The sequence below is a fragment of the Gasterosteus aculeatus genome, chromosome 12 (assembly GCF_964276395.1).
Source record: "Gasterosteus aculeatus chromosome 12, fGasAcu3.hap1.1, whole genome shotgun sequence".
Taxonomy (NCBI): Eukaryota; Metazoa; Chordata; class Actinopteri; order Perciformes; family Gasterosteidae; genus Gasterosteus; species Gasterosteus aculeatus.
In genome coordinates, this window is record NC_135700.1 from 3,284,373 (window position 1) to 3,299,191 (window position 14,819).

Here is a 14,819-nt window from a genome sequence, read left to right on the forward strand (position 1 = left end):
GGCCTTTCGTCTGTGGCTCCCTTCACCTGTTTGAGCATAGCTGCATGTATACATGTCAACACTAGTTTCTCTCCCCATTTGGGATAACTTGCAAATAAGAGTTGTTTTGCTCGTTCCACCAATCATTGCAATTGAGCGTGATAAATGTACGCCAACCTCTAAATGTCAATGCCTGTGCAAACTTCCTCATTACCGAATTGTCAAAACGAGTGACATTGTCAGAGCTAATTTGATCAAGGATGGCAAATCTCGGTTTAACCTCTCTGGTGAGGAATTTAGCCGCAGTTACAGCGTCGGCCTTTGCCGCTGGGTGAGGCTTCTACCCATCTGCTGATCTGATCAAATACAAGCAAGACATACTGTTTTCTGTTTACTGGTCTAAGTGTGTCAATAACGGCCCATCTGGCACCAGAATGTGGTGTATTGGTACATATTTTGCACGATTCCAACATTTTGTCTGCCGTACGAAGTGTGTACGGTGACTCAGCACCTTAACCCTGATTCCTTGATAATTAATAAGACCCGCTTTACACGGCAGCACACAGTTTAAGTACAACTTTTATTAATACTGGAATCATCACAGTGCGTTTTGTTACATTAGCAGTGACTAAAGTTAACAGAAAAAAGGGTAAATTTGACCAAAAGGAAGACAGAAAAAAGAAAACTTTACCATCAGCGATGGAGGCTAAACAACCGTAGAACTAAAGTCACAATAAATTAGAGAAGAAAAGGGTACAGGAGAAGAGAAAGACGACTCCACAGTGCCTGCAGGGTAACTCCACATATCGGTTTGTACAGACGTAAAGCAGATCTTTTCCCCCAATGTTATCCTTTGAACAGAATGGCTTGGATCTCAACGCTTCACTGGTGATTGTGGAGTTAATTTGGCGGCCGAACAGGACGAAGAAGAGATGGAGAGTGAGCGACTGACACTACTGAGAAGTGGAGTATTGACAGCGAGACATTCACTTCAGTTAGGTGGCACTTCGGCCTCTCCGCACTGCATGACTTCCATTGCGTCCGTCGGAATCCCTTAGAGGACTTTAGCGGACCATCATGAAGCTTTGGAGAAACCACCAAGTCATGTTTGCTTCAGACGAGTGTCTGCGTCTGTGTGTGTGCGCGTGTGTTTTGGGTTTCTTCAATATTAGACAGCAGGGAGAACTGACAGATTGTGTGTGGGAGAGGGAGGGAGGAACATTAGGGGTCTTAACAACTCTCCATGTGCAACACACATTTATGCAGCCATACACATTCACTGTAACCTGGACAGATGGTTAAAGCTTGTACAATGCAAATCCCCTATTCCGCTCACAACGGCACCTCACTGGGTCGTCCAGCGTGGTCATCTCAGTTATTTAACAAGTTAAAATGTATATTCATACATTTAGAGAATGTGGACAGTAGGTTTCCAGCATATACACAATAACTGCTCACGTTTGCATCCTCAGGTTCCTTTGACAGAGCTTCACCAAGAAACCTTCAAAGTAACATAAGCTGCCTCTGACATGATGACAAAACGATGTTTAAAAAGCCTGAGCAAAATGAATTTAAATGTAATCTAGCACGGAGATGGCGTGACAGACCTTGAAGTCCACTCATGTTACCGTGTAGTGAAGAAGATTACTCACTGCTAATGCTTCATGGTACCACCCTTTAACCATTGCCACACACCTACAACTGAACCGCGGCGCACATGCACACCTTGCAAACAGAGACGCACAAGGAGGGATGAGAGGGAAGGGGAGACAGACAGAAATAGAGAGCTGAGCCAATATTAACTTTGGAGTGAAAAAAGATCAGAATTATGTTTCAGCTTTGATGGGCCGAAATCCACGAAGAACCGAGGACTCTCATCATGACAAGCATTGTTTGCTAACCTGTCAGCTAATTGGTATCTCTTGGTGTTCTGTGCGAGCAGATGGAGGTGAGCAAAGGAGAAGGTGATTGAGAAGAGAAGGAGAGATGGATGCTGAGGTAAAGAGCCTCCCTACACAAGTGTTGAAACACAACTTTGAGAGTAATTTGGTTGGCCGATTCTTGAGGTCTTCACCTCTGGCCTATTCGGACGATGGTGCTGTTGAGTTTTTAGGTCCTCATCTTACTGGCGTCCCACCACTTCAATAGACTTCCCCAAATGTTCATTAAATAGTAACGTAAGCTTTTTAGTCGGCGTTGTCTTTTTTCTCTATTCCTTGATTCTTGTTTGGGCTGAGCAATAGTTGGCACACTTCCTTCCTGACACTCTACGCAGGACAAACAAGATTGCATAGTGAAAGCAAGGTGTATGGAACCGGTCTAAATGCTGATGGTGTCATCGTTTCATAGCAATTACATTGTGCAATCAACATTTAAATAGGTCAGAGCAAGAAAAACACATGTGTATTGCCACTTCAACTTTGGACAAAGCCAGCTTGATGATCTTCCCCGTTTTTATGTCGAGCCGAGCGAAGTATCTCTTGGCAATTCTGTTAACGATTACGGGCCGTGTGAGCTCATATACATATAGATACGTACAAAATACTCAACAGCACTATAATCCGTCGGGCTAGCTGTAAGTGTGGAGACACAGTGTCAGCATTTAATCAAGTGTGCTTACTTTATATGACGGACTGTAAAATGAAAGAACTGCATGTTCCATTCTTGTCCTAATCCAGATGTTGACCAGCTGCCACACTGTCCTAGCGAGGCAACAAGGCCGCTAATAGAAAACAAAATGATGACGGTTCAAATGTTACTTTTTACAGTGCTAGACGGACACGCTGTACAGTTGTTGGTCACGACTGTGCAGCTTCCTCAGTAGAGGGAGAGAAGATTGTTTTGTGAGTAGCAAAGAGTCGTAAGTTCAGCTTGTTCAGAAAGTTAGGAAAGAGTTACTCCTGCATGTTTAAAAAAAAAATATATTATTGTTTAACTTTTTTTTTGTGCTGTTACGCTGTGCATTTTTAAGGAGAATAGCAGTGTTGCATGTTACTCTTGTTTCACACTCATTCTACAGCGAGCTGTGTGATCTGACTTACTTGACACAGATTTTACGTGTCCTGAGAGGTTATCCGTCCGTGGGGCAGTATGAACCCTTTTCTCAAGCATTAACTTCTGCAGATAAATATAAAGTGCCTCCAAATCTAAACCTGAGCCGCCGGGAGTGGACAAAAACAGTGGTATTTTCCTTTAACACGCCCACCCAGGAGCAACATTGGGATTGTACGTACGGGCACACTGCTGCTCTATTGCTTTCCTTCTGCTCTAAACTTCATTCGGTACAAGAATAAATTCCTGACATGACGACGGTTCAGCCGAGTCAATACGTCGTTTTTTTTGTTGTGTTTTTAGGGGGGGGGTTATTGAACCCAAGCATTTGACAACACACACATAAAGTAGTTCCCCGCTGTCAAAAGAACGTTTTTCACTTTCTCTTTAAATGAAACATCATCATTTTAAAAAGAAACATCCTCAGCTCAGAAATAAGAAAAAGGGCTTGTAAGAGTACGGAATCAGGTCACTGCTAAGAGCATACAGGCATATCGACAAGGACACACTCACTCTCCCCCACACACGCAGGAGTTTGGGATTCAACTGGAGCTTTGCTTTTGATTAAAAAAAGGGTTTTACATTAATAACAAAACATGAACTAAAACAGTAAAAAAAGAAGAAATAATAGAACTGAATATTCCATGTAATGTTTTTAACAAACCTTTTAAACCTGTGCGCCGGATTCCCATTTACAAGTACAATACATACAGTACATATTGCATGAACAGGCAGTGAAACGCTTACTCCACACACACACACTTCCCTCCCTCTGTGAGCTGCAGTCTAACCCAAACCCTCCTGTGGGCTTTCACCATTTCTCACATCTTCAGCAAACAATCCTTTAATGCAGCTTTCCTTTGCACTGAGCTGAACCATTCTGGGGTAGCGAGTTGTCCTCACAAACAACCTGATTACGTTTGTTTTCAGTGACTGGAGACACTCTGGTTTTACATTTTTGTACCTTTCAGTGGACACCTCTCCTTAGGTACCAGTGTTGGGCATTTTACTTGAAAAATCAGTTACTCAATACGTGTTGGTTACGTTACTTCAGAGAAGTCCTATTTCCAACTGAAGGCCTAACAAAAGGCCAGTCCTCTGCCAGCTGGAAGCTAACAACTGCCCAACCGACTGTACCCTTGTTGCCCAACTGTTGCCTCTTATGGTACAATTATTGCAACTATAACCCTATACACAAGATTTTCTCACGGTGTTCTTTAAATCATTGTGGATGTTAAGAATGAAGGTTTTAACTGGAGCCAATCTGGGTCTAATTTACCCATAATGCAAAAATATACAATATTTATAGGTGAGATTCTATCTGCAGATGAGCTGGCGTGCTGATGTGTATTTGCAGATGGACATGAGAGAGCAACGTAAAGTACTTTTGGACATTGGCAGTACCACAGCCCTGTTGAAAACGCCACAGTATATTTATGTATATCCAACAAACATTTTCTACTCTCTGCAAATATATTTGGAGTCTGTTTGATGAATGCTAAAGTGATGTAACACCTAAATGACTAGACACATATCTTCTTGCGCACCATATCTCTACAATTGATTTGTTTTTATCTGTCCAGGTTTTGAGATATCTGTTGAATAGATATCGGTGAATACTACCTAGAAAATATTTTTGTGTCTAGCATTTGGGTCAACCAACCCTTTAAAGCAGACATATCTGTCTGACCTTTTTGTACAGTGTATTTTTTTTGTTGCAACTTGTGTTCGATACAGGTGTGATGACGAGGTCCAGCACTATTCTCCTGTTATCCAATCCTTGTTTTGACTTTCTTTCCCCTTCTGTCCTTTGACCAATCACTCCGATTCCACCAGTCTTCATTACTTCCTCTTTGACCATCCCCGTCTTCTGCTTCTTCTACGAATTCATGAATTTACTTCCCTCCCATTGGCTTCCGTCTCTCTCACTTCCACTCCCTATCGTTCAGTTTGACTACCAGCCCCTTGGCTGTGGTACATGCTATATTACTTTCCAAAGTGCTTTTCAGTTATCTTTTTCAGCATTTTTGTAATTCCTTTCCTCCACCAGAAAGAAGACAGGGACAAGGAGAGACTCACGCCATAAGACCAGCATGGCCTGAATTCACAGTTGATGTGTAATTTAGCATTCCTGATGATTGCCTGAATGTGACAAAGGAGAACCTCGCGGTTCTCCATCAATCCTCCTCTCGGAAACAAGAAAATAAAACACGTTTATTGCTCCATTTCTGATTTAACATCTTTACTCTGGTTCTAGAAAATATATATGAATATATCTATGGGCCTGGATTACTTCTCGTACGCTTGTAACAAGGTAAATGACGTCACGATAGGAACAAGAAAACACACATACGACACACAGGAGAAAAAAAAAGCCCTGCCCTCGTTGGGTAACCAGCTGTCCTGCAGCAGAGCTCTACCCGCCCCCCCCCAACCCTTTGCACACACACGCGCTTACATTGTCATATGCCTACACATGAATCCACGCACACGCTATACACACACAAAGAGAGAGAGCGTAAGTAGCACTAGCACGGTTCAATGCCAACACCATTTTTTTTTTTTTTTTTTACATTAGGATGAACCAGAGGAGCCCTCTGGCTTGTTAGCTCCCCGTGCTAATACCAAAGCTTCAGTTCAGTGCACTAATAAGTACAGTACGCTGCTGCTGAGACAGACAGAGTTCTAATCCAGCTGATAGCACGACACTCTGACTCCTTCTCTCGCCGCCCCCCCTGTCCCATGGCCCTCCTTCAGTCCTCAGTCTTTCATCTGGGATTAGACAGCTGGGTTAGTTGGAGCAGAGGATGAGGAAGCGTGTTATTCGACAAACAGGAACCAGTCTTTCGCTCTTTCATTTGCCTTTTCTTTTTTTTCTGTTATTTGTCTTTCAGCAGTTTTTTCGTCGCTGCGTGAAGGTGTAGAGAAGACAAACATGCGTCCAACACACACTAGTTATAGTGGCCTGCTAGGAGCCTGTCAATATTTACTATTTTACTTGTAATTATCAGCATGAGTTAACATTATTAATGTTATTATCAGTATATTATATATCATTTACTCTAATGGTGTCTTTAAACGTATTTTTTTGTGTTTGTTTTCATTCATCTTCTGTTGTGTTATAGCTTTCCCTACGTAGTAAGTGTCTGTGCATGTACTAGGCGGTTGGGTTGCACCACACCAACACCTGACTCCCTATTGGCTGACGGGTATCATCCTCTGGTTGTTTCTCCTCCAATCACAAAATGCGCGGCGCCGAGCGGTCATTGGAGACGGTCTTGCGGAGACGGACTCCTCTCCTGATGGTGGTCAACATGTCACCGGACCTTCCCGCCCCCTCTGTTCCTGACGCTGCGTCGGTGAGGCCTGTTGGTGGCAGGGCCGGGTCATCGGGGAGGGCGGGGAAAGGAAACTGCCCCTCTCCAAGGGCGTGCGCGCTGGCCACTAACTCGCCGATCTTCTCCACTAGACTGTGCCGATTGGCCGCGATCATCTGATCCTCCTCTGATCCCGTTGCCAATGCGAGGCCTCCGTGCTGCTGGGCGTAGACCTCTAGCGCCGCCCCGGACCCCCAGGCGGTGTTAGGCAGGCTGAGGCGCTTGGGTGATGCCTTCACATAATCAAGCGCTCCCTGCCCATCATCGACTCCGGTGAAGAACACGCACTCCTCGCTGCCCACACGTACGGGCACACCACCCGAGTGCCCTCCCCCAGCGTAGGCACCCGCTGCGCCGGGTGAGTCTCTGGGGACGGTGGGTGTCTTGACGGGCACAATGGGTGGTCGGATGGGAATGGGCCCAGCGCTGGACAGTGTGCGCCTCACGCCCGGTTTTGTCGACGGAGTTCGGCGGATGGTGGCGGTGCCTGGAGTTCCTGCTCCACCACCACCAGCTCCACCGGGTTGTCCTGGTATCCCATGACCGCCGGGCCCAAGAACCCCACTGGGTAGGCCGGCGGTGCTGGCGGGCCTCTTGGTCTGGATCATGCGCCGGTAGTTTTGGGCGATGTTAGAGTGTCGAGGAATGGTAGAAGACTTGTCAAACTCTGTCTGGCCATCTGCTCCTTCAGCATCACCGTTCACTGAGTAGCAGTCATAATCCGAACCTAATGTGGGGGAGAAAAAAGACAAGTTATCAAGGAGACAAGTGCCATCAAAGTGCAAAGGAGTAAAATGATGTACTGTCACGTTTGTAGATTAACACAGGGATAGAAACAAATCTGATGAAGGATGTCAAAAACTGACAGCCAGCACTGTGTGGCACAAAAACATCTAATATTTCTACTTTCATCTTGTTGTTCATCTCGCCCAGCTGTTGTCAAGGAAACTGTCAGAACTCTCAAACACTGTGCAAGCTGCTTGGATGATTAGAGATGAATCACGTTGCCTGATTTTGGTTAACCAAAAACAGGCATTCTGGCGAGAGTTATACAGGCACAACTTGTAAATATCTCACACGAGCTAAAAGTTTTGAATGTAAATGCTTGTCTCTGGATGGAACACGACCAAGACGATTAGCTGAGATGAAAGGTAAAAGACAATGAAACCAATCCCTGCGTACCTCTCCTCTCCATGCTTTCCCTTAAATGCGTGGAAAAAGCCTAGGTGACGTACTGTTCTCCACTTCTTCTACTCTTTTTACTGGCGGTTTACAGCCGAGTGTAGCATAAAACCAAATGTCCAAACTGCGCTGTAGTGAGTTTGACCTTGTGAAGGAATGGTGTCCTCGGAGCAGGATGGGGTAGTGGTCTCTGTGCTGTAGCCACTGGAGTACTGCAGGGAGTCTCTGTTGCTTTTCTGCTGCTCCATACTCAGCCCTCTGGTCAGCACCATGGCCAGGTCACTGGCTGCCGGAGACACCTCTTCTCCATGCTGTGGGAATGACGTTTGAAAACCTTTTGAATGATCGCGTGTGGGACGGATTAGACATGTCATTAGCTTCAATATTGCCCGTGCACTTTAGCACAGGTAATATTGTACATGTGCTAATAAATCCCAGTTTACACTGTTAAAAAGGAATCAGGTCTTTCAGGTCTTGCATGTGAAACGCTTCTGTATTGTGTTTTAACAGATGCTCTTGCGTTTTATAAAGTCCATCCATTTCAATTAACATATTTATCATCTTTCTATGTGAAGTTTGCATGTTTTGCCCCTACCTGCGTACCGCCAGGTAACCCACAGCTTCTTCCCACAGTCTGAAGACATGCAGGTTAGGTTATTTGGTGACTGAATAAGAGAGGGAATAAATAGTCCCCGGCTCCCGCCTGTCAACTTACTTTAGTCTGTTCATGTTTTAATTTCGAGACACATTACTGAACGTCTCCATCTTGTCTCTCGGGGTAAACACGGTTAATTTGTATTTAATGTTACGTTCATTAAACCTACCCTCAGCGGTCTAATATATGCTTGTGTTTATGCATCTGTTTATCTTAACAAAGGCATACTAATTGGACGGGGTTCATTGTGCGGCGCAAGTGTAGATACCTGGGGGTTGGTGTATTTGTATAATGTACTAGCCTGTATTCATATTTTCAATTTACCACACTACCGAATGTAACCCTTTCCCCTGTAATAAGCTATGGGGCCCCATGAACACACCTTTGTATTCTCTGCATTAACCTTGCTGTCTTGGCAGGTCGGATAAGCAAGCATCCCAATACCCGTCAGATGTGTGCCCTTGTGTTGTTCTACTGTCATCTTTCCTCTGCCTCCAGCCTGATTGTGGCCGTTACCTTGGCAGCGATGGTTGCCGGGGTCATCCTGTGTCTCTGTGCGTCGTCGGGGTGCGACGGCCCGCTGTACCCCTGGGAGCTCGGGGACATCTCGTTCTCCCTCAGTCTATCGAGGGGTTCCTTCCTCCTCTGAACTGCCGCCGGGGCCACCGGCTGCTCGTACTGACCTGCTTTGGACCAATCCTGGAAGGGCCAACCAAATTAATGAACAGGAAATAGCTAGGTGGGATTAACAGGAGAGACTTGTCCACTATCCAGCAGTTTGAAGCCCATTATCTGCGTGCAGAGAGAGGGGACCTTTACGGGGTGGGATTGTGCGTGGAAGACTGCGTGTGTATGTGGGGGGGGGGGGGCAGGGGCCTTTTGGGGCGTCTGGATGGGTTTATGTTGATGAGCTTGATCGGTCAGCTCCCCGCACCTCGCTGAGTTTTGGCCAATCTCCAATTGGTCGATTGCAAAAACCAGCCGTGGGAGGCCAAAAAACAATAAAAAAGAATTTGTGCACAAACAGCAGGTGAGGATGAACACATTAAGAAAGCAAAGCTATGTGGTTATGAATGAATTAATCAGGTGATGAAAATGAAAAAAATTAAACTGAAACAGAAGGTAAAGCTGCAACTGAAGAAATGGAAGCGTGTGGGGAAACAAACCTTCCAGATAGGAACCTTTGAAGTGGGAGAGGAGGAGCTGGATCCGGGGGGGCAGATATAGGGTGGGGACTCAGGAACAGGAAGAATGACTGAGAGAGGCCTGGTGGAGCCAGAGTGAGAGAGAGCGGGGCGGAAGGTAGCGAAGGACAAGCCAAACTGCGGGATGAGAGACACAGTCACGTGGTCAGAGGAGGACAGAGACAGAGACCGTCCCCCCTCAGTGAGGGCTCACACACCAAGTACCGATGAGAGACAGCGGGTCAGCAGCATGAGGACTAATAAAACTTGTAGCAAGAGAAGAAGAACTAAGTCAGTGATTCCTAGAAAGCCACTATTAACACTAACAAACACTATTTGTTAGTGTGATGTGTTAAAGCAACATGCGCTTAGAAACCACACGCTGTTGTTTGGTGACGGTACACAGCGTAGTTGCAGTCCTTTTGCACCATTGAACCACAGAATCCGACAATGCTAACTTATGGTGCTGTCAGTTAAACGCGTTATTAATGGCGTTGACGAAAACCCATTTTAACGGCGTCAATTTTTTTCTCGTGAGATCAACTTCCTTTCTTCCTTTCTTTTCCTTTTTGCTTTACATGTTGTGACCCAGCTACTTGATCCTGTTTAAGGGACAGTCCTACAAATGCCATTCACAAAACATAAAACACAAAGAAAACAAATCCAGCACCCCTCCTTCATCCTGTAGTAAAAACTCCCACCAGCACGACAGCATACCAACATATGATTGTATATTAAATTAATCACATCCACATGTAAATCATTTGTTTCAGGCAAATCATTCGCAAGTAGACATACAAAACCCCAACTCTTTACCTGAAATGTGCACTTTATAATTTTATTTTGCACCGCCCGGATTGGCACAGTGGTGTGACGGTTACCCAGGCAGCTCAGTAAATAATACTTCCACTTAAAGCGGGGTTGGGTCATCTTAATCCAAATTTTTTTATCCTTTTTTCTTGAATGGACATCTACCTGATCGGGCTCTGCTCGTGCACTCATTGCGTGTTGCCAGAGTGATTGACAGAATGCCAACTTGACAGATGTCAGTGGTGACAAAAGCCAGGTTCTTTATTTACCGTCACAGTGATCACCATGTGGAAGAGGCGTTGTTGACTCGGTGCTACTTTAATTGGCAGACTGAGCAACGCCGGTGTTATCTCCATTTTCTGTATTTATTGCACTTTTGGTCAACATTACCAAATCTAGCTTTAGACAGTCTTAATTAAGAAACAACAAAAAGTAACAACAATTCCTAATTAATTTATTCATTCCTCTGCAATGAATCCAATGAATTTATGGTGCAATATACATTATATTTTCAATCCATAGTGCACAAACAAGTTTAATCAGTTAAACGTCTTTATTTTTCCTCATTTATTATACCGTTACTGAGTGACCATTTATTCTTCCTGTTTTGATCTTTTTATTTTGATCCTCTCATCATCTTAACTCCAGCACTACCAAAGCTGTTGAAGTCTTTACGTGGTTACAGATGTCACCACGTTGCTTCTAGCGCTCCCTTTGTCACAGGCAGATGCCATTTCCACACGGACACAAAGACACGGCAGCTGTTGAAACCCGTATGAGCTGTTTCATCTGTGTTCGGAGGACAGAACTTCACACACCCAGATGTCATGGACCAGTTTCACGAGCAGAGGAGAAGGAGTTTGCATTGTTGTTTTGTCCTCCTGGTGCTTTATTTAATGAAGGTAACCAGTGCACACAATCCATCTCCTTGATGCGCTCCACTGAAAATGGAGATGTATCACAGACCATCAGATGGCTCTACAGGGCGTCAATCAACCGAAAGGTAAGGCACCCATACGTGCAAGCTGTTGAGGATGACAAATGCTGCCTAAAACATCCGACTTGAATATTTACTCTGCCTCCCGAGCATCATTTAAATTATATTCATGTTGCAGACAGATGTGCGTCCTGGTCAAAGGATGCATAATAAAAAAGGAAAGAGACAAGCTCCGAAGCATAAATAAGGGGAATCTGTGATTTTGGAGGGGTTCCACCTGAGTGCACTACTGTTTCTGTTGACCCGATCCGGGTTGGTGAGCGGGGAGGATGCAGAAGGTTGTGAATCTTGGAAGATATATGCTAAGTGTTGGCGATTTGCCAGTGACCCTCCCACCCACAGTGAGCCACCAAAATGCTGCAATATACGAAACACGAGAAGGTACAGAAGGGTTCCACTTCGCATCAAATCACTGTCCTTTGAGTCTAATGCATTAAGATACCGTTTGTGGAGAAAGCATGGAAATACATTGATTCAACATAAACCTCATGTCTGAGGTATGTTTTTTAGTTATTGTTTAGTTATTTAAGAGAACTCTGCTGGAGAGCCATTCAGGCCACAGAGAGCTGCTACCTTCTGCTTGGTTAATATCCAAATGTCTCCCATTGTTTTAAAAAAATCGATCTCCAGCTACTTTTGGTGCACATACCACATCATTTTCAACTGCGAGTGTGGCGTATTTCGACCCATAAATGTTTTTAAAATTACGACAATGCTCAGTTGTTTGAACAATAATTCCCTTTTTCATTTTTACCAAAAGTGTAAGTTCCTCTACCAGAAAAAAAAGTCTTGAAAGAAAATAGAAATGTTAAAAGTTGTTGGTAAAGTTCTGCAAGCTGTTTTAATGGATTTCTGAAATCACTAAGAGACCAATTTGGGTTGATGAGTACACTTGGTGCCAAACAGATGGCAGTTATCTCCGATCCTCCAAGGCTTCTGACTTTTAATGGAGACTGACGGATGAAGGATAAAGATCCTCTACTTCACATTGTGGGGCTTCAACATCAACGCAAATAACTCAATTACCTTTGTTGCACAAACAAAATTCCTTGGTTGAGTTGGGACACAAGCCACACAGTCTAAACGTAACCTTGCGCCTCACTTAACAAAAAGTGTACTGATATCCTTAACGGACAAAAATATCATGAAATGATGTCATTACATTCTTTTTACTCAAATCTTTGACCATACGTCAGTCTTAATTATGAGCATCCTTTAAGTGCCTGTTGGTTCACTTACTGCCACTGTTTATATTTACCATATTATTCACATCAAACAACACAGTGCACCATAATATGGCAGCAGAGGGAATCAGTAGAAGAGCATCTATCAACCACACATGCAAAACAAAAGGACTTCAACTGGTGGAAAATAGGAAAAACTACATTTGTTTGTAAGATAAAAACCACTCTATAAATTGAACTGCTGACATAATAGAATGCATGATTTCATGCTTTAACGTTGGATGAAGCATTATGGGTATCTTTAAGAGTCGTATTGTAGGAGCGGAGGTTAAACTTCCAAAATTACAATTCCCTCAAACCAACACACACTGCCGCCACTGACGGCCATGTCCATCAACACAGACATGATTAAATAGTTATGGAGTTTAGGAGACACTGGACTTTGATTAGTATCAGTACGGGCATCATGTGCACAGTTTGCTCGTGTTATTTTTGCTCAATTTCAGTGTAATAAACCCTGAATTTCACAGTCATCCTCTTCTTTAGCTGTATTATTTGTAGTATTCGTAATGGAAATAACAACCCATACGGCGTGCAGACTCTTTTAATCCATAAATGATCAATGTCATATTAAGACATTGTTCATTTATTTGCCTCTGTTATAAAAAGGACAATAAAATGGAATTAGATGAAGCGATACTAGAAGGTAGCTGTACTTCTATTTGTGCAACACTTTCATTGCTTTTAACCTTTTCATCCGGTTTGAGTGGCAGGCCGCGTGGGAATGAGAGCACTTACAGTGGTGGGGGAGCTGCATTCACTGACTGACTGGCATGTTTCTGAGGCCTCTGATGACGCCGAACTGGATGACTTCTACAGCGGGAGAACGAAAAAAACACACACATGAGAAAAAGGTAACGTGTGTGTGAGCATTTTTTTCTAAACATGCAGAGCAAGCAGCTACTGACCTGGCTGGTGATGTCTGAGGGCATCGGCGAGGGGGGCTTGGAGTAGATGTTGGCATCCTGGGACACAAAGCCAGAATCGTGGGAGGAGACACTGCTGAGGCGGTGGGCGGCGATGCCCCCCGGTGGCAGAGGCTGATGCGGCAGGCTGCTGCGGTAGCGATAGGAGGAGGAGGAGGAGGAAGAGGTGGGTGAGTGGGGCTGCGAGCCTCCACCAACACCACCAACACCGCCTCCCCCCGATGAACGGGAGGCGCTGCTGTGGGCACTGTTGACGCTGCTGCAGGAGGAGGAAGGTGGAGAAGAGCGGGAGAGGAGGGGTAGGGAGGGATGGGTGGGGGTTGAGGAGTGATGGGAGGGGAGGATGAAGGTGACGATTGACATCAGTATTTAGGGGGATGCAGCACGGTTACAGTTGGTTCCATTTAGGAGGAGGAGGTTGACAGAAAATGTGTAAGATAGGAGCGGTTGGTTTTTGGCGAAGACGATGAAATTGATGGTTGCAGAATGCAATGGGGGCGGAGGGAGGGGGGGCGGGGTGTTATGTGATTGGTTTACGTGATGGGGTGAGGTTCAGAGGCAGGTCACAGCAAGTTGTTGCAGACGCATCAAAGTCACGGTTAGAAAAGCGCAAACCAGGAGAAAGGGAAACCATGTGACCAAATAGAACCGAGAGAAAGAGGGCAAACCACATGACCGAGAGACGGGGGACGGATCAATCAATCAATCACAGGATTGCACACAAACGAGAAGCAAAATATTAAAAAAATAAAAGACAAAGTGGCGAAGTAACCAAGAGCACAGAGTGACGGATATGATGAAGGAAGATGGGGTAGAGGAAGGAAGGGGAGGAGAGGGGAGACAGAGAGCGTGTAAGCTTACGATGATCCAGGGCGCACACACACACACACACACATTTAACACATGTGATCTTGCATGCTGTAGAGCGTTGCCTGAAGGCCAAATTCTTCCTCGTAAAAAAAAATATAGAAATGCACTGCTCGGTTATGATTCTAGTGGGATTCATTCTGTTATTCATAGAGCAGCTGTACATGTAGAGAATCCCATTTGTTTGTGAATGGGGACTTGACAGTAACAGTGGACAGACAGACAGAGACCAACAAACAGACACACAGATACACTGCACAAGTGAAGCACAAAACATCTGTGAAGGCTCCTCTTTCTTAGATCAAAATCCCCGGGCGTCAGGTGTCAGTCATATCTGTGTGTGTGTGTGTGTGTGTTTGTGTGTGTGTGTGTGTGTGTGCGCGCGCGCGCGTGTGTGAGCACCTGCACATGCTGCTCTTGCGAGAGCCAGAGCTGCTCGGGGACGAAGGAGGGGTCTGATAGGACCAGCTGTAATCGGACCCCTTGAGATCCTTAATCACCTGAGAGAGAAAGAGTTTGATCCTTGTCATATTATTGTCTGTGTTCC

At 44.9% G+C, this 14,819-nt stretch overlaps 1 protein-coding gene across 4 annotated transcripts in view; it reads right to left on the reverse strand.

The window, feature by feature from the left end:
• Positions 1-540: 540 nt before the first annotated feature.
• LOC120831033 (protein MTSS 2) overlaps positions 541-14,819 on the reverse strand; it is a 55,255-nt gene continuing 40,976 nt past the window's right edge. The window contains exons 9-15 of one of the 4 annotated variants that reach the window (XM_078085238.1): positions 14,675-14,772; positions 13,388-13,535; positions 13,218-13,292; positions 9,411-9,566; positions 8,761-8,943; positions 7,735-7,900; positions 541-7,134 (exon numbers count right to left, since the gene is read on the reverse strand). In XM_078085238.1, coding sequence (XP_077941364.1) covers positions 6,269-7,134; positions 7,735-7,900; positions 8,761-8,943; positions 9,411-9,566; positions 13,218-13,292; positions 13,388-13,535; positions 14,675-14,772 — 1,692 coding nt within the window. In that variant the 3' untranslated portion in view covers positions 541-6,268. Of the gene's footprint in view, positions 7,135-7,734; positions 7,901-8,760; positions 8,944-9,410; positions 9,567-13,217; positions 13,293-13,387; positions 13,665-14,674; positions 14,773-14,819 lie in introns of all 4 variants that reach the window. The other 3 variants (XM_078085237.1, XM_078085240.1, XM_078085239.1) reach the window with 3 other exon arrangements.